At 39.7% G+C, this 24,229-nt stretch overlaps 1 protein-coding gene across 2 annotated transcripts; it reads right to left on the reverse strand.

Moving 5' to 3' along the window:
* Window positions 1-595: 595 nt before the first annotated feature.
* On the reverse strand, window positions 596-24,102 carry LOC110484765 (DGAT1/2-independent enzyme synthesizing storage lipids-like). Of its 2 annotated transcripts, XM_085573838.1 has the most exons (8): window positions 22,029-24,102; window positions 21,731-21,910; window positions 16,996-17,326; window positions 14,531-14,695; window positions 9,023-9,216; window positions 6,816-6,876; window positions 4,884-5,023; window positions 596-2,884 (listed from the first exon to the last, which is right to left on the reverse strand). In XM_085573838.1, the coding sequence occupies exons 2-8, from the start codon at window positions 21,800-21,802 to the stop codon at window positions 2,780-2,782; spliced, it is 1,068 nt and encodes a 355-aa protein (XP_085429964.1). In that variant the 5' UTR covers window positions 21,803-21,910; window positions 22,029-24,102; the 3' UTR covers window positions 596-2,779. The 2 variants fall into 2 exon arrangements, with proteins under 2 accessions (XP_085429964.1, XP_021411362.1); XM_021555687.3 differs by lacking the exons at window positions 21,731-21,910; window positions 22,029-24,102 and adding an exon at window positions 20,934-21,078.
* Window positions 24,103-24,229: the final 127 nt, after the last annotated feature.

A 24,229-nucleotide genomic window follows, 5' to 3' on the forward strand; every position in this document is an offset into this window, starting at 1 on the left:
GCATATCCTGCTTATGCTGCTCACATGGTGAAACATGTAATATCTTCAGTGTATCTAAAGGCCACCCAGACAATCAGTGGTTTAGTCTAACCCTGCTAAAATTCCCTTTGAATACTTCTGTTTGATGCACAGTAAACCAAATCAGCTAAAAGGATGCCAGGTCTATAAACTTACTTCTGAGAGTATCTATCCATGTCTGCCTCTTTTTCAATAAAACTAAGCAGTCAATCATTCATACCCCAAATATGTACAAATAAACCTTAGTAGTCAGTATTTATAGCCTATTTTCTGTGGCAAAACTTTTAACTGAAGTGGTACTGCAGTGCTTGTATTGTGAAGGCCCTCTGCAGCACAGACTGCAACTATTAAAACTCAGACCTTATTGTTTATGTGACTTTTTTCCTTTATTCCACAGGTGTCTGAATTATTTTTCATTTCATTCCTTATGGGGTTTTGTTCCTTCCATCTCTATTCAGACGCTGCAAGGCAAGAAGGGCATCTCAGGGGTAGGACATGCTGCTCAAAACCACTCAAGGTTCAGCAGGACAGGCCATATCATTCCATTTAATTCAAATACAACACAAAACTTCAGAAGTCTGTTCCAGTTGTCAATTTTATTCAAAAGGTGTCATTTATATATTTTTAATATATAGAAATAAATATGAAAGGCCTCTACAAATATGAACACTTAAGAGAGTACCAATACTGTCCTTCATTTTTTATACTGATCTTTTAATACATAAAGGGACAAAACTGCAGCAAATAATCCACACACTTAATAAATTTTACAAAATCTCTGATAACAATGTCTGTCCAGGTCTAATAGAACCTTTTAGATTGAGCTCTCTTTTACATACATGCAAACTCAACACAAAATATGTTCAGCTTTGAGATGTTCACAACACAGACTGATGTACATTTTTATCAAGATGGACATCAAAAAAAGCATACTTAAGTTATATTTCAATGCAGGAATTTAGCATTATCATTTTTAATGATATGCTGTGTTAACAGTATTTTTGAAACACAGTCCAATAAATTAAAAGGAACACAATCTTGCCTTCAAGTAAAACCCAAGTCATTGAAAAAACTTCAGAATGGGCATTTGTTTTTAGATACCATGACACTTTCCAAAGCTTTAAAAAATTTAACACCACGTAAAATGTTTTTGGTAAAAAATAATATCATTAAGTAAGCCTTTTGCTTCCTGTGAACCACATTTGACAGACAATTTCCCATAAAGTGATATTTCTCTAACATAGGGCATCACCCACATGCAGTTATGCAATAACACTAATTTACACATTTAAAAGAGCATAAAGCAAAGTATGTGCTTAAATGGTGAGAGGAATTACTACTATATCAAATATAACTGCTCCTTCAAATGTTGGCTACTGGGTATTTTTCGGGAAGGTGTATTTTTTTTAAGAAAAGGTCACACCCCAACAATATTGAAAGGCAACCACATCATATAGCAAAAACCTCTTTTTTCTGAAGGAGTTTGTCCTCATCCCAAAACTAAAAAGTTCCCAGATGTTAATTTAAGAACTGTAGACCAAAATTCCTGGAAATTAGAAGAAATATTTCAGATATTTCCTATATGGCAAATAAAATCATAGGCTTTAGCTAAGAAAAAAATATAATTTGCTGGAAGTGCACAAAAGCCCAATCTTACATTTCTCTCCTGTTGATTCAATTATTTCCACTTAAGTATACAGAACTCCCTCTCCTTCATTATTTAACTGACATAAATAACTGTTCAAAGAATACATTTAATAGTTTATCCATATACTAAATCTTAAAGGTATTTGGGAATGCCAATTCTGTTTTTCAAAAGAGCTACCGCTTTTACAGTGTTGTAACAATTTTCTCTTTCCATCAAAATAAAGATTTTTGAGCTCATATTACTAAACAGTATTCTCATTTTTACTTCTTGATGTTCGAATGCTTGGCTCATTGTTTCAAAAGAGAATTTGTAGATTAATTGAGAAATAAATGGGATAAGTCTCTACTCATGGGCAGATATCCAATATGCCTTGGCTTGCAATAGCAGTTGTGTTGTAGGGTTCCCATCCACAGCATCAGAGTGGTTTCCATAACAAACCTCCTTGGATCACTGTAGTTCTCTAATCAATTTTCATTCCTCTGAACCCTTTCTGAGCTCACCCAGCAAAACTAAACACTTTGCAACATAGGTTTTGCAGGCACTGCTAGAGGTTCTACAGGCCAAAAGTGGTGGACTGCTTCCCAGCAGTGTGAGAGTAACAATCTCAGCAAAGTTCTCATAATGTTGTATGGCATTCATCTGGCCCACAAAACCTTCTTGCAATGATGATGGTCAAAACATTAAGACTCCAGCTCTGCACAGGGTTTGACATTCAGGTTAGAGATCCATAATGTTAGGGATGGGAGACAATAACAGACCAAAAGGAAGACAGACCATATACATAAAGGCTTGCAAGTATTATTTGGGAAAAAAAAAAAAAAAAACAACAAACCAAAAAACAAACAAACAAAAAAACAAAATCAACAACCCAGACACTTCCAAGGTAGGAATGCATTTATCAAAAATTAAACTTTGCCCCATTATGAATGATTTGATGTTTGGGTTCCTGAGCTTGATACTGGACAGGGGAAAGGGCAAGGGTAAGTGAATTTTACAGCAGTATCATTAGGACAGTATTTAAAACCTATTATTAGAAGAATTAATAATTTACAAATGTGACTTTAAGAATATTATAACTAAATAGTAGTTATAGAAGTTTAAGTCCAGAAGACCTTAATCGTCTTTCTTTTGTGTTTGAAATCGTTCCATTAGAGCCCTAAATATATTTCCTGGTATTTTCTGATGTTTTTCTATGAGAGCTTGGACTGCTGCTTTTGTCTGTAGGGAAAGAGAAAAGGTTTTGGTCAGAAAACTTCATCTTCATACTGCTCATATAATAACACAATTCCTAAGCTCTCTTTAATCCTTTCAAATATCACAGAACTATTGCAAGTTCAAAATATTGTTCTTCCATATTTACCCCCATAGGACATGATTGTGAGAACACTGTCAAGAAACAGACTAACAAACTGGTATCTCTTATGTGTGGTAGCTGTGTTCATAAGCTGTATTTGTGATACACAAAAGTCAAAAAACAGTAAATTCATGAAGAGACTTAGGTCTATAAAGCATGTTAAACAGCTGCATGATGTACTGCAACTCAAACTTCTACCTATGCCCAGGCTTACACCAATAACACTTTTCCAGTGGGCATCACCTTTGCTTCTACACATGCTCAGAAGCGGCACTGGAAATACCAAGCAGACTTGACTTGTACAAGGTAATGCCCTCTGGACCCAAGGCCCCTGAAGGATCTGGTCCTGTGACACATGCTCAGGCCACTTAGCTGCATGTGACAACAGACTTCACTTTCACTCAAAAAACAAACAGGCCAAGGAGTGTACAGTAGTTACTTTTATTATATAAAAGCTCTATAGGGAACATTCAAAAGGCAGGGCAACATGCAAAAGCTGTGGTGAGAACACATCTCCTATTCTGCCTAGACAATCACAGGCTAGGGAATTCTTAAGGCCTGAAACAGAAGAACAGATAATTATTTGTCTCTGTAAACCAGTGGTCAGCAAGGGCAGATGTTGGTAGAATGCTTATTGGTACAAGCTCCCATTGTTTATATGAAGTAAGTAATCAACTGTTATGTCCTTGGAGAAGGACTTCATACATCTGGTCTTAGGTGACTCTACAGATCTAAAATTTGTATTAGGTAAAAAAAATTGAGCTTTATTGTTTGCTCTATATAATGGGAAAATGCATACTGTGCCACAGCCCAAAACATGAGATACAACTTCAAAATAATCTCAATAAGATTCTAGGGAATTTGCACTCTAGGGGTTTTATCTAGCAGAATCTGAACTTAAGTCAGAAAAAAGTGAGGGTTGGCATAAATGTAAGATGTCAACACCTGTCTGAAAGTAACTTAAACACATTCTCTGCTAAAAGCCAGCAGTTTTGAAGTCTGTCATAGTGACCCCACAAAAGAAACAACCAGTGCTCCATAACCAGGGCCTAAGATATTGCAGACAAACACTTTAAGAGTCTTTTTGCAGAGACCTAATCATAGGATAAACAGGCAAAGAGAGACAACTGAACTGACACCTGCATGATCAAGAAAAGTCTCTCTCTCAAGAGAAGTTTTCAGAATATTGTAAGTGACCATCTGTGGAGTTTTCAAAAATACCTACTTCGACCCACTCCATCTCACTGCTCCACCACTTAACTGGTTTATGTCTTTGCACTGTGAAATCTATTAATAAACTGAATAAACATGAGGATCTGAAAATCCTTTCTATAAAGGCATCTAAATCTTAATTACAGGAACATTTAGAAGTTAAATTGCTGGGCTAGAAACTGGACAAAATAGAAACACACTAGACAAAGCAGTGAAATTATTTATATTTTTCTTTTATTGTATGTAATTCCAACAGTTTGTGAACATAGATTTGCTATGTTTGAAAGGCTTCCTCAGCATCTTTCTGAAAACACCGGGAAGCAGAATGCTTCCTTCTTGGTTGAAGTGCTTCTCTCTATCAACTGAGAGCTGTCTTGTCTGACCAAACTTCTTCAGTCTTTAAAGCAAATTGTTTCTCAAAGCAAATATAGGGTGCAATTAACTATAAAAGACCTAGAACATCTGCAAATTGTAGTAATAAAAATATGGTATCTAAGAACGACATTCAGACTTAGGCAAGTACAAAACTTACCATGATTCCACCAATTTCTGTAACTGGCTCCTAGACAGAAATCACTTGACAAGACTATTGCAGTGGTTTTTACAGAACAGTCGGTATTTTAAATGTACATATATAAATAACTATCTTACCTTTGCAGCTAGTTCCTCAGCAGTCATATTTGGTTCATATGGAATGGGTTCTCCAATAAATGTACGAAGCTTGACAGGAAACCCCCCGTACAGAGGAACTACTGGCAATCTAGTACGCTCATATAGTGACCTAAGTATTTCTAATGTGAAAAAATGTAGTTGAAAACAGGAGAAAGAAAGGTGGGGAAGGGAGAAGGGGAGTGGGGGAGGGTAAAGAAGGGAAGAGAGAAAGAGAAAGAGAGACACTGGGATTATTCTGTAAAGTTTTTTGTCCCCATTATGTCTGAACATTGAAACTGGCTTGCAAAGTAATATAGCTCCCAACCCAGACTCTCAAATAATGTGTCATCTCAAGTGCTATCCTACCTTGACTTTTATTTCCTAAAAGCTGCATTAATGCTTATATCAGACTTATTTCTACCCTAACTTGGTGTGAAATCTTTCTTCCAAAGAGTAGCTGAAACGAGAAGAAAGAGGAGAAAAATTCAATAGCTGCCTCTCTGGAGAGGAAGAGAATCCTATGCAATACAGGTTACAGGTTCAGCTCATTTGACAGGTTAGCATTAGAAACTAGTATTGGAAAACTACATGTCCAGTCCCACTGAGGTCTGTAGGATCAGAAATAGCCTTATCTGCCTAAAAGTCACTCATGCTAACATACTGAATTGCTCTTTCAGATCACACACTGGTAGCAGTTAAATAACATAAAAAGAGAGAAAAAACAGGTATTTCAAACAGCTCTAGGAGGACACATCCTTCTCCACATGCTGCTTCTAAGCGTTTATCCCAAATGTACCCAGAAGAGAGTCTTTGAAAAATGTGCACTAATGCTATCTTTCTCAATTTCAGACAAGAAACTCCATTAACTGGCATGCTGGCATGAGAAAATCCTTACTGCTCAAGATGTGGAATTTTCTGTACACAACCTATAAAAACAAAGACACAACTACTGAAAGTAGAGTAACACCTCCAGTGACCAAGAAATTGCACTTCTCTAGCAACTCTGCTGTAGAATGCAAGTAGCATAAATTATTTTGGCTTCAAAATTTCTTCTGTTTGGGATTCTCCTGAACACAGCAACAATTAATTGCTGTTTATTTTTGTACAACATGACAAATGTGTGAATTATTCCAGCTTCAGTATCTGATGCCTTGGCTTTCTCATACAATATATAGCATGAGTGGGAGAGAAACAGAATTGTGTTGCACTGCAGCCCTCTGATGAAGGTGATGATGCCTTACTTGAAGCAGAACATGTGGTGTGGAGACGTGTTCAGGCCCCTCTGCTAGATAGTAACTAAGAGATATAAAAAAAAAGGGAGTTTAACACCAGCAAATGAACAGAGATGTGGGCATCTAATCATCCCAGAGATGGACCCCTCAGACACAATACCCATCTATTCATGTTCAGACTGCAAGTTCCATAGAGATAAGGAAGGAGAGCTGCCAAATGCAAGGTTTTGTGAGGAACCACAGGTCTAGTGCAGAATAGAAAAGCAACTACAGATTAAATGTAGTTCAAACTTTAAGTACAGGTAGAAGTGTAAACACAGAAACTTTAGGAGAACAGGAATAATGTATTAGTTGCCAACTTGTTTGCTTTGCTTCTTAACAGACAGCAGAAACCTAGGGTTGGCCTAGCAGATATAAGCAGAGGAAAAAAGTACTTTAAATCTTCCTGCCTTTTTCTGTGTCCTTTTTTCTTTCTTCTACTTCTTGTTCAGAAGAACACTGTTATGTGGAAAATAACCTAGATGAGCTAATATCACATCTAATGATAATATTAAATCCTAGTATCTCTGAACTCTACCAGAGAGCAAACATCAAGAAACAAGGCTGTGTTAAATCTCAAATTTATATGAGGATTATTTCTACAGAGATAGGCTAAACACACATGGAAAAATAAACTACAGAAAAATAGAAAATATCTTACTTATTCCTCCTAATGTCCTAAAGCCTTCTCGGACATTTTGTGTAAACATAGGAATGATGGGCTAGGAGGGAAAAAAAATAGTTAAGAATTTAAGGAAGATAGAGCTATCTAAAAAACTTCTACCTCACTTAAACTCAACAGGCAAATTAACTTAAGAAGTGTTTCTCAGACAAGAATATATAGAGAGTAAAACAGGTATTCTGAAGTTCTTCTGTGACCTTCTGCCATGAGGTTTCAAACTGGAGAATACCACAAGATTTCAGTGAGTCACTGTTTCAACAAGTCTATCTTCTCAGAGCAGTCCAGAATTTCAGAACCTATGGAACTTTTAGGCATCCCTCTCCCCATCTAGCAGTGTTTGCACAGTTGTGACTGAAGTGCTTAAACCTCTTACCTAATTTGTAATTATGCTCAAAGGGAAGGATTCACAGGATTGGGACACTAAACTTGTCTGATTCCTCTCTGTGCTGATGGTATTGTTTCACACTTGATGTGTCATATTCAATACATGTCCATGACTTATTTCTGCTGATAAGTACTTGGAATGGTGTTGAATATTTCAAGTTTTTATTGCTGTTTTTAAAATTACAAACAGCTGTCAAGATTTACAAGAACTATGAGGGGGTCATCTACTATATAAAGTTTTTCGATAGCATTTTATAGTATGTGCCCATTGTACACAGCATCGTCATAAATACAGAACTCTTCATGGGATTTTCATGAACTCAAATTCTTTTAAACTTTTTAAAGCCAAGCATGGGGATGAGCTAGCACATGTAACTTTTCAGACATGCCTGAAGTTGGGATTTTGTGAGAGGAAAAAAAAAAGTCTGTTAATAATTACAAATAAGAAGTGCAATTGCCTATACTGAATGCATACAAATATATTTATTCTAGAACAATCTTATTTGGAACATATTACTTTTGACATAGAGGTAGAAATTTTTGTTCATATGACAGAAATTCTGGCAAAAAACCTGCTGAAATAAGACAACTTCAACAAGTTGAAGGCTCCAGTTTTAGACACATTCTTCTTTCCATGAGGAGTTCTGCTTATGATTCAAGGTGACTTAGAAGTTCATCTTTAATCTAAATAAAGATGTTTTTCCCAGTTTCAGCCTGTGTCTGACACTCTTTCTATTTTACTGCATCTCTTGGGGTTTTTTTTTAGAGGGGATGAAGCTACAAGACCCTTGTGAGTGCATAAAGGAACACACATGCAATACAATAAATGCAACTAGTACAATCATAGTTGAATCTCAAGTATGGCCTTTCACATGCTATTGTAATACATTAGTCAAATCTAAACTTGTTGAAAATACCTGTTTAAACAGTGTTATTTTCCTTGTGAGAAAAGTGATGCACACTTGGGTCTTAAAAGTATTCTATTTCTGTATAAAATCCAGAGATTTAAGTAGTTCGTCTTTGACAGTAACTAAATATAAAACTCCTGGTGTGAGACTTGCTTTTAAATTAGGTATATGCAGACCTACGGACATATGACACATCTTCCAAGTATAAATCTAGAACAAGAGTGACTCTGAAATGATTACTAAAATAGTTCAATATACTCAAATGTATCACACACTGTTGTCCCTTAACAGTTGGTCCTCTGTGAATAACTACCTGCCTGCTGACCAAGCCCTGTGCTGTACATTAGAACTGAAGAGTTCACACCAGTGACCAGCCCTGGACATCCCTCACTGCCATAAAATACCAATACAGTAGGAAGTGTCGGTGAGTCTATACCCTGCTGGTCACACCACACTTCAGTGACAGAACAAACAGACACAATGAGTTGGACTCCATGATCCTGATGGTCCCTCCCAACTCAGCACATTCTGTGACTCTGGTATGTAGGGTTGTTTCCCAACCATGCTGGTCAGGGAGGGCTAGACCATCACAATACCAACCAGGTATGTATAAAACAGCATATGCTTATAAGGAGAAACCATTCCGTATTTCATCTCTTGTTCTTTTGAACTCTGGACTTCCTAACCACACTATTCTTAGCTGATTCATAAGCCTTCTTATCTATCAAAAGTGACAAAAAGAGTCTTGAAATGTAATTGTTAGAGCAAGTAGACCATACTCATGACTGTCAGAAATCTAACATCAAATACATGATAAACAAAACAGCTTTCTCTGGAAGAAAGTACTAACAACTTAGCTTTCTTTGCTTCTCTTCCATTATGTGTCATACTTACCACTTTTGCATCAATGGCCACCTGGGCAAAGCCCTTGCGATCACTCCACAAAATAGTGTACATTTCATCACTGAAGAGTGCTTCCCGAACTCCACCTGGGGCAATGGCTAACAGATGGCCCTTCTCCAGAGTCCTGACACAAGCTTCTTTTGGTCCATGTATAACTCCCAATACCTCAAGTAGTATTCTAAAACCTGTAGGGTTAAGATAACATGAATTCTGAAAATGTTAATTCATACTACCATTGAGTACAGATTCCCAGCAAGGAACACTATGGCTAAAACTTAATTGTCTAATAAGCTGTAGTCCCCAGTCCCCAAGAGGGACTGAAGCATTAAGTCTAACTTACAGGTTTTGGTCTGCAAAGTTGAAGATTTAGGGGTTTTAGTGGCTTTTTGTCATAGTAAAGTCAAGTGTTATCCCACAGTCAGGACTAAACTGAAAAAGAACTGCCAAGCACTCTGCGATATCTTTCACATGTCCCTTTGAAGGAACTATTTGACTCAAGGGCACTGGCTCCTTGCTCTGGCTCTACTGCTCAAACATAGCACAGCCCAAATAGAGAGCAACAAGAAGCAAAACCAGGAAATAGTTGTGGTTCTGTTTTGTGAACTTCAGTAAAGAACAGTAGTGCATAAGAAGGAGAATAAAAAAGAAAATGCATTGTTCTCTGCATAAGGGATCATTGCAGCAATTGACTCTGGTTCAGTCTGGATGGTATTTCATACAGAGGCATCTGGTAAGCCTCAACTGGGTACACTCACCTTCTGTTAATATTGTAAGTGAAGTTTTTGACCTAAAGTTACATAAACTCCTCTTATCACCTTGAATTTGACATGTCACTCAGACTGTACTCCTCAAGAGACAGAATATGAAAAATTTGCTACAAGCATCAAAAGGAAAACATCTGATCAATTTAGACAATTAACCTATCATTAAAGAACATAACTACTACAGACCTCTGTTTGCACGAAGTAAGTCCTGTTTGGTTGGTTCAATAGATTTTAAACCTTATGTTTTATGAGTAGTGTAGTAGCAGTACCAAAATGGTAACTTTGGATGACTGGGTGGTAAGGAAAACATTACTTCTCTTTCTTGAAGTTTCCCATTGAAGCAAACAACCTTATCAGCCACAAAGAACTGATCTAGTTAAGTTCGCCTCTTAATAACAAATGAATAGCTGTGACTATGAACACACATTTGCTACATACACACACATACTTGCTAAAGGAGAGAGCAAACAAAGTTAAGAATACAGAGGTCTGTCTTCTCTTATAGCTTGCATAAACTAAGGGCTTGGGAAGAAAAGCATGAGGCAAGACATTATTAGTTTATTCTTAACTAAACTCTGATCTCTAACTAGTCTTTTTATCTGGTGTGAGTATAATTACTCCCAACTCATCTCTATACCCAATCAGGATCTGTCCATACACATGGCCACAGAACACACGCTGCATTACACCTGTCTCATATTTTGCTGTGCCTGCCTCACACACTGCTGATGACACTCAGTTTTCATCAAGTAGCATTTGCATGGGAGAACACCTGAAACAGAGTTTACCTAATTGAAATTAATTTCTTTCAGGTGCTTTTTTTTTGTGGGATTTTCAATAGCTGATTTTTACAATGCTTGATATTTCCAAACTAATTGAAGCTCTCTGGAATGTACCTGGTGGTAAAAAGCTGTCTGTCTCTAAGTACTTTCTGTTAGTGAGCTCAGGAGACAGACAAAACAGTCATGAAAAGGGTTGAGATGAGCAGGAAAAGAGACTCCAAGGAAGCAAAGACTGTGACAACACTGTTTCTGCATTGGATACACTGAGGAAGGGATGAGGGGGAGGTTGTGTGTGACAAAGCAAACACCATGAGTCAGTCCAGTTCATATACCAGTAAAAAAAATAACAGAATATTGACAGAATACAGACAAAAAAAAAAAATGTACTACAGAATAGTTGTCCAGGGAGGTTTTAAGTCCTCACAAAATTTCTCAGCTGTATTTCCTCTCTTGACTTTTAGTATCAACTTTATATTCTGAGCTGTACTTCACAGCCCTGCCAGCAGATCACACATTACTATTGATATCTGTGCTTCAGTACCAAAGAAGTACCTGGCTCCCTTAAAGCAGCTGAGAGACAGAATCTGACACAATGGCCCAGAAAGGACAGCCAGGGTACCTGTGTCCAAGGCAAAGGTCACCAGAAAGTTAGAAGAAACACTGGGGTAGTACCAGGTAGCACTGCATGAAAGGAATCAAGAATCTGTTTTTCCATTTTAAACAAAAACAACTCTCAGAATTATCTAAACACAATTTTTCAGCCATGCAGAACATGTTCTTCCAGACACCAAGAAGTTCAAACTTAATTTTATTCCACGGTTCAACCTGAACTCTGCCCTTTGCCCCAGCATACTTTTCTCCTATTTTCCACAAGGCTGTATGGGCAGAAATGTTTGAAAACCCTTTGGAGAGTACCCAGTAAAGCATGTAACACTGTTTTCAATTTGTGCACTATGTACATTTTTCTATCTTGACCATAACATCACGGCTGTCAGCTGCTGGATAGCAGGATGGCACGGATGTCATAATTTTCCCATGGTTGACCTTTAGGACCCCAGATAGAGAGGAACCATTCAGATTATTGAATCCAACTTTCCATAACTGTAGATAATCACACAAATATATCTGCAGAGCATCCAGTCCACAAGATACTTTGCAATATCTTGTGCATGTAAGATGCCAAAGGTCCTTTCCTCTGGAACATTACAGGAAAGGGACTGTCTTAGTCACATAAAATAACAGGCAACCATTTAAAGAGGGCTTTCAAATGACTTAAGGAAGCAAAAATGGCCCATACTATAGCAGAGGATGATGGAGAAGAACACAAGTGAAATCTCAATCCTCTCTGAATGCTTTGGGAAAAGACTTTCTCCTAAACTTAGAGAAATTAATGTTTTTCTGAACACTACACAGCTAAGAGTCTAAAGGAACCAGAAAGCTGGAATACTGAGTTTGTTTTTCCCTGTGGCTAACCTCTAGTTATAAAAGAAGGAAAAAAGAATTTACATGACCATATTTCATATCCTTCTTCTCCAAAAATGCAAGAAAAGCATACTTAATACTGACACAACTCTGACACATCCGTATGTGTCTAACAGACTCCGTAAATGCACCACCATCCCTTCCCATTTCCCCTACATTGAGCACAACTTTGGTTAAAACATCTTCTGAAAAGCACCCAATTTAATCTGAACACTTAATCAAGATCAGACAGCCTTAGTATTAGGATAAAATTACACAGTCTTTCTGGTTTGATTCACAAGGGAAGCAACATCTACCCAAGTTGCCAGTCATAGATTACTGTGCTTATTTTGAAACAATCCACAACATTTTCTGGGCTCTTTGGACTTGTCTCCCTGAACAGCCTTAATTCCTTCACAGAATCAGAGAATTATGTAGATTAGAAGGAAGCTCTGGAGGTCATTTAGTCCAGCCTCCCACTCAAAGCGGGTTCAACTAGATCAGGCTATTCAGAGCCCCACCCAGTGGAGTTTTGAAAGTCTGCAAGATGGAGATTCCTCAACTTGCCTAAGCAATCTGTTCAGGTGTCTGATCTCTCTCATGGTAAAATACCTTTCCACATGTCTAATCAAAATTTCCTGTGTTGCAACTTGTTTCTGTTACTTCTCAATCTATCACTGTGCACCTGTGAGCAGAGTCTGACTCCCTCTTGTCCCCACCCTCCCACTAGGTCGCTGAAGACAGTAATAGTATCTTTCCCCACCCTTATCTGGAACACACCAAACAAATCCAGTTCTCTCATCCTCTCCTTGTACACTGTGTGCTCCAGATCCCCATCATCCACTGATGACCTTGTACGAGGGAGTCCAAAACTGGACACCATGTCACAGGATGTGCTTGCACAGGTGCCATACCAAAGGAAAAAAATTTCTTCACTACTGTAGCACTATTCATGCTACAAAAAGCTCACCATGCAGTTCATCTTTGCTGTAAGGGCACATTGCCAACTCACATCCAGCTTGTTGTCCACTAGAATCCTAAGTCCTTTTTTATCCAGAGATCAGTTGCACAGAATTGCTCTATCCCAGATGCACAAATCTACATTTGCTTTTGTTGAACTTCATAATATTTTACCAGTTGAATTCTATGAAGTCATTCTGAGAACAAGCTTTAATGCCCAGTATATCAGCAGCTTCCCCAGTTTGGTACCATCAGTGAATTTCCTGTGCAAGCTCCAGGTCCTCATCCAGGGATACTATAAAAACTCTAAGCAGCAGTGGCCTCAGTATCATTCCCTGAGGAATGCCCGTAGCTGTTAGCTAGATGTTGTACCGCTAAAACCAGTTCTTCAAGATCAGCCATTCAGCAAGATATTTCTGCAATGCTACTGAATGATATTTGGGGGACTCATAAGTATACTCCCACTTAGAGCCTTATTTTTAAGCAGAAAAGGAGTAAAACATAATGCCCCATTTGATAAACATCTGTGCCTACAAAGACACAATATGGAGTCAAATCTGCATCACAAAGTAGGTTATATTAGACATATGTATGCAAAAGATTTGATAACCACTGATAAATGAATCTGTTGGCAAAAGCAGTTGTAGAGGCAAAGCCATACTGTAATCAGTATGAAAAAGTTCTTTTCAGGGACTAAGGCTGAAATAAATCTATACCAACAAAAAGATTTTCCTACATGAGTTGGTCCTACTAACAGCACCAGTACACTACAGAATGCTGCTTGTCATTCATTTTGTGAATTGATAGGCCTTTAATCACAAACCAAACTTGAGAAAGAAAGAGGGTACTACTGTATTTCACAAAGACAAAAAAACAAACCCATCACATAATAATTTCACCAACTGGCAGTGCATTTCACTAGGCTACTCAGCCAAAATCTTGCCCTAAACGTGTTTTTCATTTTCTACCTGCTTCACCTCAAGTCTCACACAAACATGTTGAACACTTCTCTAGCTTTCCTCCAAAACAGATTCTACTTGAAACAGTCTTCCTGGGCACGGGTACCACTGCCAGCCAGCCTCAACTGGCAAAGAGTTGGGTGGGATAAGAAAATGCATTGTCTCTCCAGACTAGTATTCAACTTCAATATGCAACTTACAGGGTATTTTTTCTAAACAAGTTTGATTTTTAATCAGTTCACACCACTCATTCTGCCTATGTTAATGTCTTATTGAAATCTTTGCTAATGATTTATACAGAGAACGCTGCTTCTTCTACAATCTCCTTCTCTTTGTTTCTAAACACCCTAGAGTCATTGGAAGGTGTTGCCTTAGCAGGACTATGTCCTATCCTTGCATAGACCAGTCTCACTCCTGTTTGTAAAGAACATGCTCAGTTTCAAAACTTGCACTAAATTTGTCTGAATGTCTGTTCTGAAAGCTGTGCTCCTGCAACACGGTTTTTATTAATTACACAATTAAAAAATTAAAATAAAAATTCCAAAACTGCTTGCTTATAATGAAGTATGTTACCTGGTAATCTAAAGACAAAATGATCAGCTACTACGCTGCAGCACCTCTTCTTCATTACATGAAGTCTAGCTGAGAAATAGATATAGTCAACGGGAGTAGCTCCATGATAAAACACAACAAGTCCTGGTCCTTGAGGAATATTTTCAACACCATGCAGCTCATAACCTGTTAGGAGTTAAAAATGTAACAGATGTTAAATTTTTATACAATTGTATCCCAAATAAACTAACTTGCAGCAAGCTGGCAAACTGAAACCAACATGGATTGACAAGTGGTTAGAGCAAACTGACCAATGACAAGTCAAGAGCTAACTTGCAGTATCTACAAGAAGTACAAGTTGCTTCATAGAGAATACAAGTTTCATTTAAGGTACCACACAGAAAAAGAGCAAAAAAACCCAACATTAAAACAAAACACCCAGTTGCACTATTTCAAACTGTATCATTTATCCTTATTTTTTCAGTTCACTATTTTCAGGGCTGCAAAGTCCTCAGAATCAATCATTCAAGAGAAATCAAAATACGGACTGGAGTGGAGAAACAACTATTTCAAGCTATTATTAATCTCTCAAAGTTCATTACCATCAGTGATTGTTTTAGAAGATTTGACATGACAGCACCCACTTTCATGTCTCCTTTTACTCCAGGACATGTAGCTTATCTTTGCTACTTCTCTCCAAGTTACACCTGTTTTAGCTTTCCATCACTATATACTAAAAGCTAGTTGGGACTATATATATCTAGCTGCAAAATACATAAACACACATAAGCTTCTTCCTGACCTCACATTTCTGTTCAAGTTACAGGGCATAATACATTTAATTAACACAAAAGGCATCAGTATAGAACATACTAAGTTAACACCCAGTAGTACTGTTAACAATCAAAAACAAAACACAGAAAAAAAACCCTCAACCAAATCCTGTTACTTCTTCCAAAGAAGGTCTGCAATTCTTATTCCATTAATTTAAATCTGAAGTTAACTCTTGGCTCTTCTCCCTCTGTTTTACTTTGTATGCCTGTGGAGCTGCAACACATTGCAAGTGTGTCCCATCCCAAGGGACCACTAACTGTGTTGAAGCCAGCAATTGACACACATGGCATTGGCATAATACATGTAAAGTTACAGGTATCAATCACCAGGTTTGGGCGTTGGTTTGGGGCTTTTAAGTTGTAGGGTTGTTTTTTTATTAATGCTGTTAGATTTCAGGATGGAAAGTTGTTCTTATGATATCCTGATCAATCAAGTGGGGGAAAAAATAACTGGAAAACGTTTAATTCTTTAGCAAGACAAGTGTATAGATAAGAGGGAAGCAGCTGGCAGGGCAGAAAAAAGTCACAGCTCTCAATAAGGGACCGGATAAGAATCTTCTTGCACAAATAAAATGTCAGTCCTTATAAAAAGGAAAAGTTACTAAGGATTAAAAGAGCCAAAGCCTTAAAAAATAATTTTCTTGTGAAAAAAAAGTAAATAACTTTTTATTGTGAAGTGAGCATTTTAAGCTCTTTGATGTAGCAGTTGATTTTGATGTAGTGTAGTTTCCTAGATTTGAAAGTTACATCTTAGTCTTACAAAGCCCATCTGATACAGCTGCTGCACCATCTGGTTATCAATGCCTTGAAAACCCGCTTCCCTTTGACTAGAGAACAAATAGAGATGATTTTCAAGGATTTATTCTTTATGTAAATTGTTCTTAAGTATTTCTTTCTCCTTTAGCTGCATCTAGACTGAATTCTCTGAAAGAGACTTACGATTTCCTTAGAGGGAAAAGCCAAATCATTTATTAAGTCTGTCTTTATAAAGAAATAATAGCAGAAGGACAAAGAACAGGGCCCTTAGTTTTGACATTCTAGTAGAGAAAGTAGCAGTCAAAAATATAAAGATAAATAAAAAAGTAGAGTTCTGTAACACTGTCAGGGTCTGAAGGTAATTTCAAGAAGCAACTAAATGCTCCTTTTAGCCGTCATTTGGCATTTCATGTAAGACTGGTTAAGTGAAATTAAATTATGCTAACGTGCTGGCTGACACACTAGCTATCAAGAAACTGGCATTTAACTTCTAGTCTTCACATATTAACCCTGAAATGATACAATTAATTGATCTAGTTTTTAACACAACACATATTTCTGGTCTTCCTCAAATGAGGAAATCCAGGAATTGTTACAAAAAGCAAAAAATGGAAAAAAAGGCACTTAAAAAAATTTTGCATATATTCAACCAGAACAGAGATGTCACTTTATAGCAGCAAAGGAATAAATGCATACGACAAAAAACTTACATTCAAAAAAGTCTCAATGTCCTTTTTTTTTTTCTCAAGCATCACTGACTCATGAACCAAAAAAAAAAAAACTGGCCTGAATTGGCATGCACCAGCAGCAACAATCAGGCATATCTTGATAATCTTGAAAGCTAAATGAGGAATAAGAGCTTCAGAATTTTTTAATGGAAGGTCAGATCTCACTTACCATGCCATATTCTCCCATGTCCATCCCATATGGTTGCCAACATTTCTCTTGCACCTATCCAAACATCATGGGAATAAGCTTCCTTTATTTCATTCTTCCTTTTATAAATATGAAGCCAGAGGATGGAAACATAGAAGAGAATGACAATAACTCCTGGAAGTACAAAGACTACTACAAGTGGAAAAAGCAACCATAGAATGTAGAATACGTAACTCAGATAATCTCCGATATCCTCCACACCAGTCCATTCTTCCAGAATGTAAGTCAGGCAAGTTAAATAGGACATAGATGTTGGTCCTGCAGTACAGGATTCATTTCCACCTGTCATCTCCTGTTTAAAATAAAATTTTAAAAAAATATATTAATAAATCTTCCAAAAATATAGATCTGCCTATACTGTTTAATCATATAATTAACCTCTCTGATGCATTTTATTCATATACCATCTACCCCACATCCCAGCAGTACCTAATAGAAACATAACAGTTCACACTGTTAACTTTTAAGTCATAACAGTTCACACTGTTAACTCACACACAGCAAAACTTTTACTCGATCTTTATAGTCCTTTTCTTTTAGGTACTGGAAATGCTGACAATTCTAATGGAGAAAGATGGTGCAATTGCTTAATTTCAGACTAGGATTTTATATCATTGAAAATTGCACAACTTGCACAGACCCAGAACATTTATACTGTTACCAATACCAACTAATACTGAATTTTTGAATTTCAGAAAGTGGAATTGATTAGTCTAATTTATTGTTACAATAAAATAAAACCTTCTCTCAAGCACTAACTACAACAGGAAAAAACACAATCTCAAATCCAGTGCTTTAAGAAAAACCTACTCACTATAACCCTAGAACATCTCAGGAAGAAGATTCTCTCACATAAGAAAGTCTCAGCCCTGGAAACATCTTAATTTGTATCCAGAAATTCACTAATAGCGACATATCAAGAACCAAAGCACAACACAGAGACAGCAGAAAAGACAAAAGGGAAAAGAGTTCACAAAAGTCCCCTTAGGAGTTTTAACTGCTCTGACTTTACTGTGTCTAAGAATCTCTCCACTCCAATGCCTGCTCCTAAAAAGTTACCAGCCCACAGAAGTCAAGCCTGCAACTTCAGGCTTACTGTAACTCTGGAGAAACATTTTTTTCTTAGCTTTGTACAATTTAAGGGACAACTTGCTATTCACTTCACCTTACAAATACAGGACAGCCTGAATGCTTGGCTATTTTAGTGCTTGAACAGCAAACCTAGTACTTCTGGGTACAAAAATTATTCTAGGCTAGAAAAAAATGGTTGATCAATATCCCAAGTTCTGCTAGTCAGGACCAAGAAGAAAAAAATGTTGCAACTGTAAAATAGGCTTGTAGAGAAAAAATGGAAGAACAGCATTTCTAAAAATGAAACTAATCTAAGTTTCGAGTTGCTGTGTTTTGTTTATTAGAATGTGACTTACAGCAGGTATGACTGCAAAGCTCCTATGCCCAGACAAACATGTATGCCTAATATTCCTTTATCTTGCTCTGTTTTTACAAGAAACAAGAGACCAAAATATAGAAGAAAATATTGCTTTCAGAACACTGGTGACAACAAAAATTACACAGCAGATCAGTTTTACTCCACATTTGTTAAGGAACATTGAAACACATACTAGAGTAGAACTCATTTCACTTATTTTCCTATCTGAATTTTCCCTCAGTTTATGAGAGAGCAAGGATGTCCATTTTCCTTTGGTTTTGGAAATTGGCCTCTACCCACATTAGTCAAGATAACTAGCTCCTATTAATGAGAAAAAAGCTGATCTTTGCTCCCACAATCCATGGCTGTTCCAAACTAATTCAGGCTTACAACATTTTGCTCCTCAGCATGTTCTTGAGGACAAGTGTGACGGGCAGCCAATTCATCTCCAGCCACGTATAAGCACATAGGATTAGTGACATGCCCTCCACTGAATTCATGAACCTGTCTTTGTGGTGTGAATTAGGGGGAAAGAGTGTGTGGGAGAGCAAGAGAAAGTTCTTTTTCATTCTAGTTGCCAGAGGTGAACTCCAGAACCTGTCAGGCAGCAAACACCCACAGCAAGTATAGGAAACACAACTTGTGAGACCAAGCAAGATTTAGGAGTAGTATTCAACACCACAATCAGTCTGTTATGCCTGGACTTCTCCAATGGCTTCAGCTACTACCTAGAGAACAATATGGAGCATGGGTTATGGCACAGAAGCATTTTTTCCAAAACTGAGATGTGATTATGTAGCTTAAAAGAAGGCTTATAGCTTTCTCTCCCACTTATTATATACTTTAAATGGTTTATGGCTTTCCCCAAACCCTCCATCAAGTAAATTTAAAGTCCTGTTCACACATGTCAGTCTTGCAAAATATTACGTGTCCTTTTGCCTGTAATGTTCAGTGCAATACTTCAAATGCAATCATCACAGTTTTTAAAGTTTACTTGCATATCTGTGTGCTAACCTGCAACAGAAACTAAGACCTAACATATTCTGTGTTACCAGCCACAGAGGTAAGAGCTAAGGCACTGACCTTCCTTAGGAATAGTCAAATCTACCCTGAACAATGCTGCTTCCTCATCTTGAGGAGCATCACAGGATAATTGATACTAGAAGTTATACTGTCCAACCTCTTCCTAACTAGCCAATTAATTCAGGTTGCTCAATGACATATCCAGTCCAGTCTATCCAGTAGTATCTCCATGGACAGACATCCCACAGCTTCTTTGGTCACCTAATCCAGTGCTTGAATACCTTCATGGTGCAAATACTTTTCTTTATTTTAGTTCTAGAGCTCCCCTTATACCTTGTGTCTGTTGCCTCCTGTCCCTTTGCTGTGAAGATTCTACTTCCCACATTCGTTTAGAGCAGCAGTAAGGTCATCACAATGTGGGTACTATGGCAGTGAAGAAGGGAAGGCAGATTATGATCCAAAAAAAGCCTGCAAGTTCCACACTGAACACAGGTTCAACATAGTTCTTGCATGCCACTAACAAACAACAACACTGGTCTGTTCCAGCTTGCTGTTGAGCAGTTCAAAATACACATTTTTAAGTTCTAAGTTGCTAATGCAGCAGCTTACATTTTTCATTAGTTCACAAAGACACAATTTCCCATTTGACTAACAGCGCACACCAACTTATGCTTACACTTCAAGCTTTATGATGTGGAAACAAGACTAACACACAATTTCTGTCACTGATTTCTAGCACATGACCCAGAAAGTCCTTAACTAAACTACAACGGAGGCCTTCAGCTGCAGTCAGGAGATGCTGGGGCAACTGAGACCCTACTGATCAGGATAGGAGCGATTACAGCCAGCAGCACGCTCCGCTGTAAACGACACACGGCACGATTTCGGCATGCATATGCAATGTGCAAGTGAAACCTCTGGAGGACAGCCCAGTGTTTCCAAACTAGAAAGACGCTGCGAAGCAGCAGCTACGACACGTCCCTGCCAAGAGAAACACACGGCTACGGAGGGCGTTCCTACCTCAATTAGCACTGCCATTACACGCACAGCAAAAAAAAAAAAACAAAACAAACCAAAAATACCAGAAGACTCTGACAATGCTGCTAATGTCACCTACGACAGGAGAGACATAGAAGTCGGAAGATGGTTTAGCCCTTGTTTCGGCCCAGGAACTGGGCGGGCTCCCGTGCCGGCCGGTCAGGTTCCTTCAGCCGGAGCGGGTCGGGGCTCGCTCCGGGCAAGCAGGACACGGCCCCGGCCCGGCTGCCCCACGGAGCGGCCCCGGCTCCCATCGCTCCGCCCGCAGCCCCGGTGGCTAAGGCAAGGCCCCGAGCTCGCCGGTGACCGGGGCCACCACGGCGAGTCACCTCCCGCCCAGGCACCCGCGGGGCGGCGGCGGGGCCAGGCCCGGGCCGGACCCTCCACCCGCCCGGCAGCGCCCGCTCACCTTGCCCTGGCGGCGGCGGGACCGGCTCCGGCCCCGCGTCCCTGCCGGGGCCCGGTTTTACTCTCCGCCCGCCGCCCCCGCGGAGGCCGGGTGCCCGCGGGGCGGCCGGGCCGGGGCGGTCCCGGCGGCGCGGCGGGGGCGGGCGGGCGCCCTGCGGAGCGGGGCCGGCGGCGGGGGCGCGCAGGGCCGCGGGAACTCCGCGCCGCCGGGGGCGCGGCAGCCGCCCGGACCCGCGTGCGGCACGCACCGCCCGCCGCTTCCGCCGCGGCGGCACGGCCTGGGCGCCGCCAGGGGGCGCGCGTTCCCCGCGAGCGGGCGGGGCGGGGCGGCGGAGGGCGCCGCCTGGCGGCGCGGGTAGCAGCCCGGAACCACGGAATTCCTGAGGGGATTGGGCTGGGAAAGACCTCCGAGATCATGGAGACCAACCTATGACCGAACACCGGCTGGACAGCTGGACCGCAGCACTGACTGCCACGTCCAGCCTTTCCTTAAACACCTCCAGAGACTCCACCACGCCCTGGACAGCCCATTCCAATGTCTAATCTGCGGAGAAATCCCTCCTCATGTCCCACCTAAACCTCCCCTGGTGCAGCTGGAGACTGTGTCCTCTCATGATGTCACTGCTTGCCTGGGGAAAGAGGCGGAATCCCAACCGGCTGCAACCTCGTCTCAGGGAGTTGCGGAGATTGATAAAGTCACCCCTGAGTCTCTATTTCTCCAGATTAAACAACCCCAGCTCCAGGCACCCACTGTCCCCCCTCCTGCCTGTGCATACCCAGCCGCCCCTTCCTCGGTACCTCCAGCTGGCTGCAGTCCTCCTTCTCCAACCCCGCCGGTGTTGCCACAGCAGCAGCAGCAGCAGCATCCATACCTGGTACCCACTGCAGTACCTCAGCCTTCAGACACTGTGGTGCGGACACGGCATTCACGGCGCTGTTACAGCATTTCTGACTGCCCAAGAGCTGTGGATGTAATCCCTGGATTTACATATAAAAAATTAAAAAAAGGAAAAAAAAATCAGTCAAAGAAGTAAGTAGTGTTCCAGTGACACTGGATGCAGCTCCAAATGCATGGGTATTGATGCATATACCCTACCTGCTAGGATGGCATGGAACACTGCCATGGCTGCGCCCTCAGCCTTTGGTGGGATGAACTTGGCCAGTTCTTCCAAATCCCCTCCTGCTGTGCCCTTCTGACCAGTTCTCTTCTACACGTACATCATCTCCCTGTTGGACATCTGCAGCTGCTCAGCTGAGCAGTTGCACACAGTTTGCCATGTAACTGTTTCCATTGTCTTCCAATTAATAAATGTGCAGTTGTACACGCTCTTTACTGTGTAACTGCTTCCACTGTCATCCAATTAATTAATTGGTCACAGCCCCAAGCCTGCCAGAGCTCAAGAGGAATTTGGACAGGCACATGGTGTGACTCTTGTGGCTGTCCTGTGGAGGGCCAGGAGCTGGAGCTTGATGATACTTCTGGGTGCTTTCCAATTCCAGATATTCTATGATTCTATGGTTTTATTCATTTACTGTGTTATCAGTATCATATTCTTCCCCAATGCAAAATCTTGTAGCTTGAGCTGGTTAAACCTTACACACAAAAAGCTACAAAAACAGATTTTTCCTGCATTATTTACTGGGAAAAATATACCTAACAAAAGTAATAAATACTCTTTTCATTTTGAGGCAGGCACAGGTCTTTTGCTGGTTTTCATTTCTTTTTCTGTTGTATGATGGAGAGGCTAAAAAATAAATGCACCAAGGGAGTGATTTCATCTGCAATTACATTTCTATTTGTATGACAAGAACTCTAATTTCTCTAAAACCAGTTTTTAGTTGTAGTTTCTAGAATATTGCTGTAAAAAGAGTAAAAATCTAGAGTGTGTCACTAAAATAATATAACAGCTTATTATTACAGCAGTACTATAATGTCTGTGGAAAAATTGTTTACAATTTTTTATTAGTAAAATAACATAGATCATTCAAAATCTCTCGTTTCTCAGTAACAATTTAGTCTATCATCTTGAGATCCTGGAAAATACTCTTAGACAACTGTGACAGGAGACAACAAATATAAATTATTTTTTACCTAGAGAAGCTGCACAGTGGTGCTGCTAGAAGATGTAATAGCCCAGTAAAAACTTAAACCTTGTTAGAAAATATAAACAGCTGCTGAAATAGAGGAGATAGATGTCATCCAGAACTCTAACAGATAGAGACAGAAATATCTGCTTTGAAAGATAATTAACACACTGATTACATATCTCCTGCCCAAGGTTAGTGCTCCATTGTGAGTTGCAGCACAGCTCCTAGCATCATGTATCAGAGAGCATGGAATTTGAAAGGTTGTGCAAATTCTGATTACTAAAGTGGTCACAGAATCAGAATCGTTAAGTTGGAAAGGAAGTTCAAGACCATTGAGTCCAAACAATAACCTAAGTCTGCCTAGCCCACTACAAAACCATATCCACAAGTGCCACATCTTCTAAATGCCTCCTGGAATGGTGACTTCACCACTGCCCTGGGCAGCCTGTTCCAATGATTGACAACCCTCTCAGTGAAAAAATTTTGACTGATATCCAATCTAAACCTTTCCCAGCACAGCTTCCTTTTCCTCTTGTTCTGTCCCTTGCTACCTGGGAGTAGAAACCAACTCCCACCTGGCCACAACCATGCTTTCAGGTAAGGTGTTGGTCCCCACATAGGCTCCTTTTCTCCAGGCTAAACAACCCCACTGCCCTCAGATTTTCCTCATAAGACTTGCGCTCCAGACCCTTTACTAGCTTCACTGCCCTTCTTTGGACACATTCCATAATGGTATAAATGTACTTGAAAAACAGGATAGTCAGACAATGATTCTGTCTAGTCCTTCTACAGTTTCTGCAATACAAAGAAAGCCTTCAGACTCAGGTTACTTCTAATTCCTCTTGCTTCTTCATCTGTGTCCATTTTAGTATTCTATAACCTTTTCCTTTAGTTCCTTTTCTCCCTTGAAAGCTCAGGCTTTGAATTTTAGCTTGTATCACTGCAGTGCAGCATGTAAGACTTCATGGTTTGAATACCTGCTTATGTCCAGGCATATCAGTCTGCATCTTGATCTGCTTAGTTCATCATCTCCTATGCATGCTGAGTCTCTGCTGGGAGAAAAATCTTTCTGCCTGTATACTGCAGTTAGAGTTAAGGTGTTCAAGTAAAGATGCCTGAATCTTAAGACAGATTTGAGGGTTGACAGGATTCCTGTCTTTTTGGTCCAGGGAAATAACTCACCAGTCCATCCTTCTCCCTTCACCAGAT

Source organism: Lonchura striata, chromosome 2 (assembly GCF_050655825.1).
Source record: "Lonchura striata isolate lonStrDom1 chromosome 2, ASM5065582v1, whole genome shotgun sequence".
In the NCBI taxonomy this organism is placed as follows: domain Eukaryota; kingdom Metazoa; phylum Chordata; class Aves; order Passeriformes; family Estrildidae; genus Lonchura; species Lonchura striata.

Excerpts from the sequence above, each read along its gene's own strand:
- LOC110484765 (XM_085573838.1), bottom strand. The coding sequence starts at position 21,802 with ATGGATGCTGCTGCTGCTGCTGCTGTGGCAACACCGGCGGGGTTGGAG. Across the intron at positions 17,327-21,730 it reads AGGACTGCAGCCAGCTGGAG|GAGATGACAGGTGGAAATGA; the intron begins GTACCGAGGAAG and ends TATTTTAAACAG. Across the intron at positions 14,696-16,995 it reads ACATGGGAGAATATGGCATG|GTTATGAGCTGCATGGTGTT; the intron begins GTAAGTGAGATC and ends AACTCCTAACAG.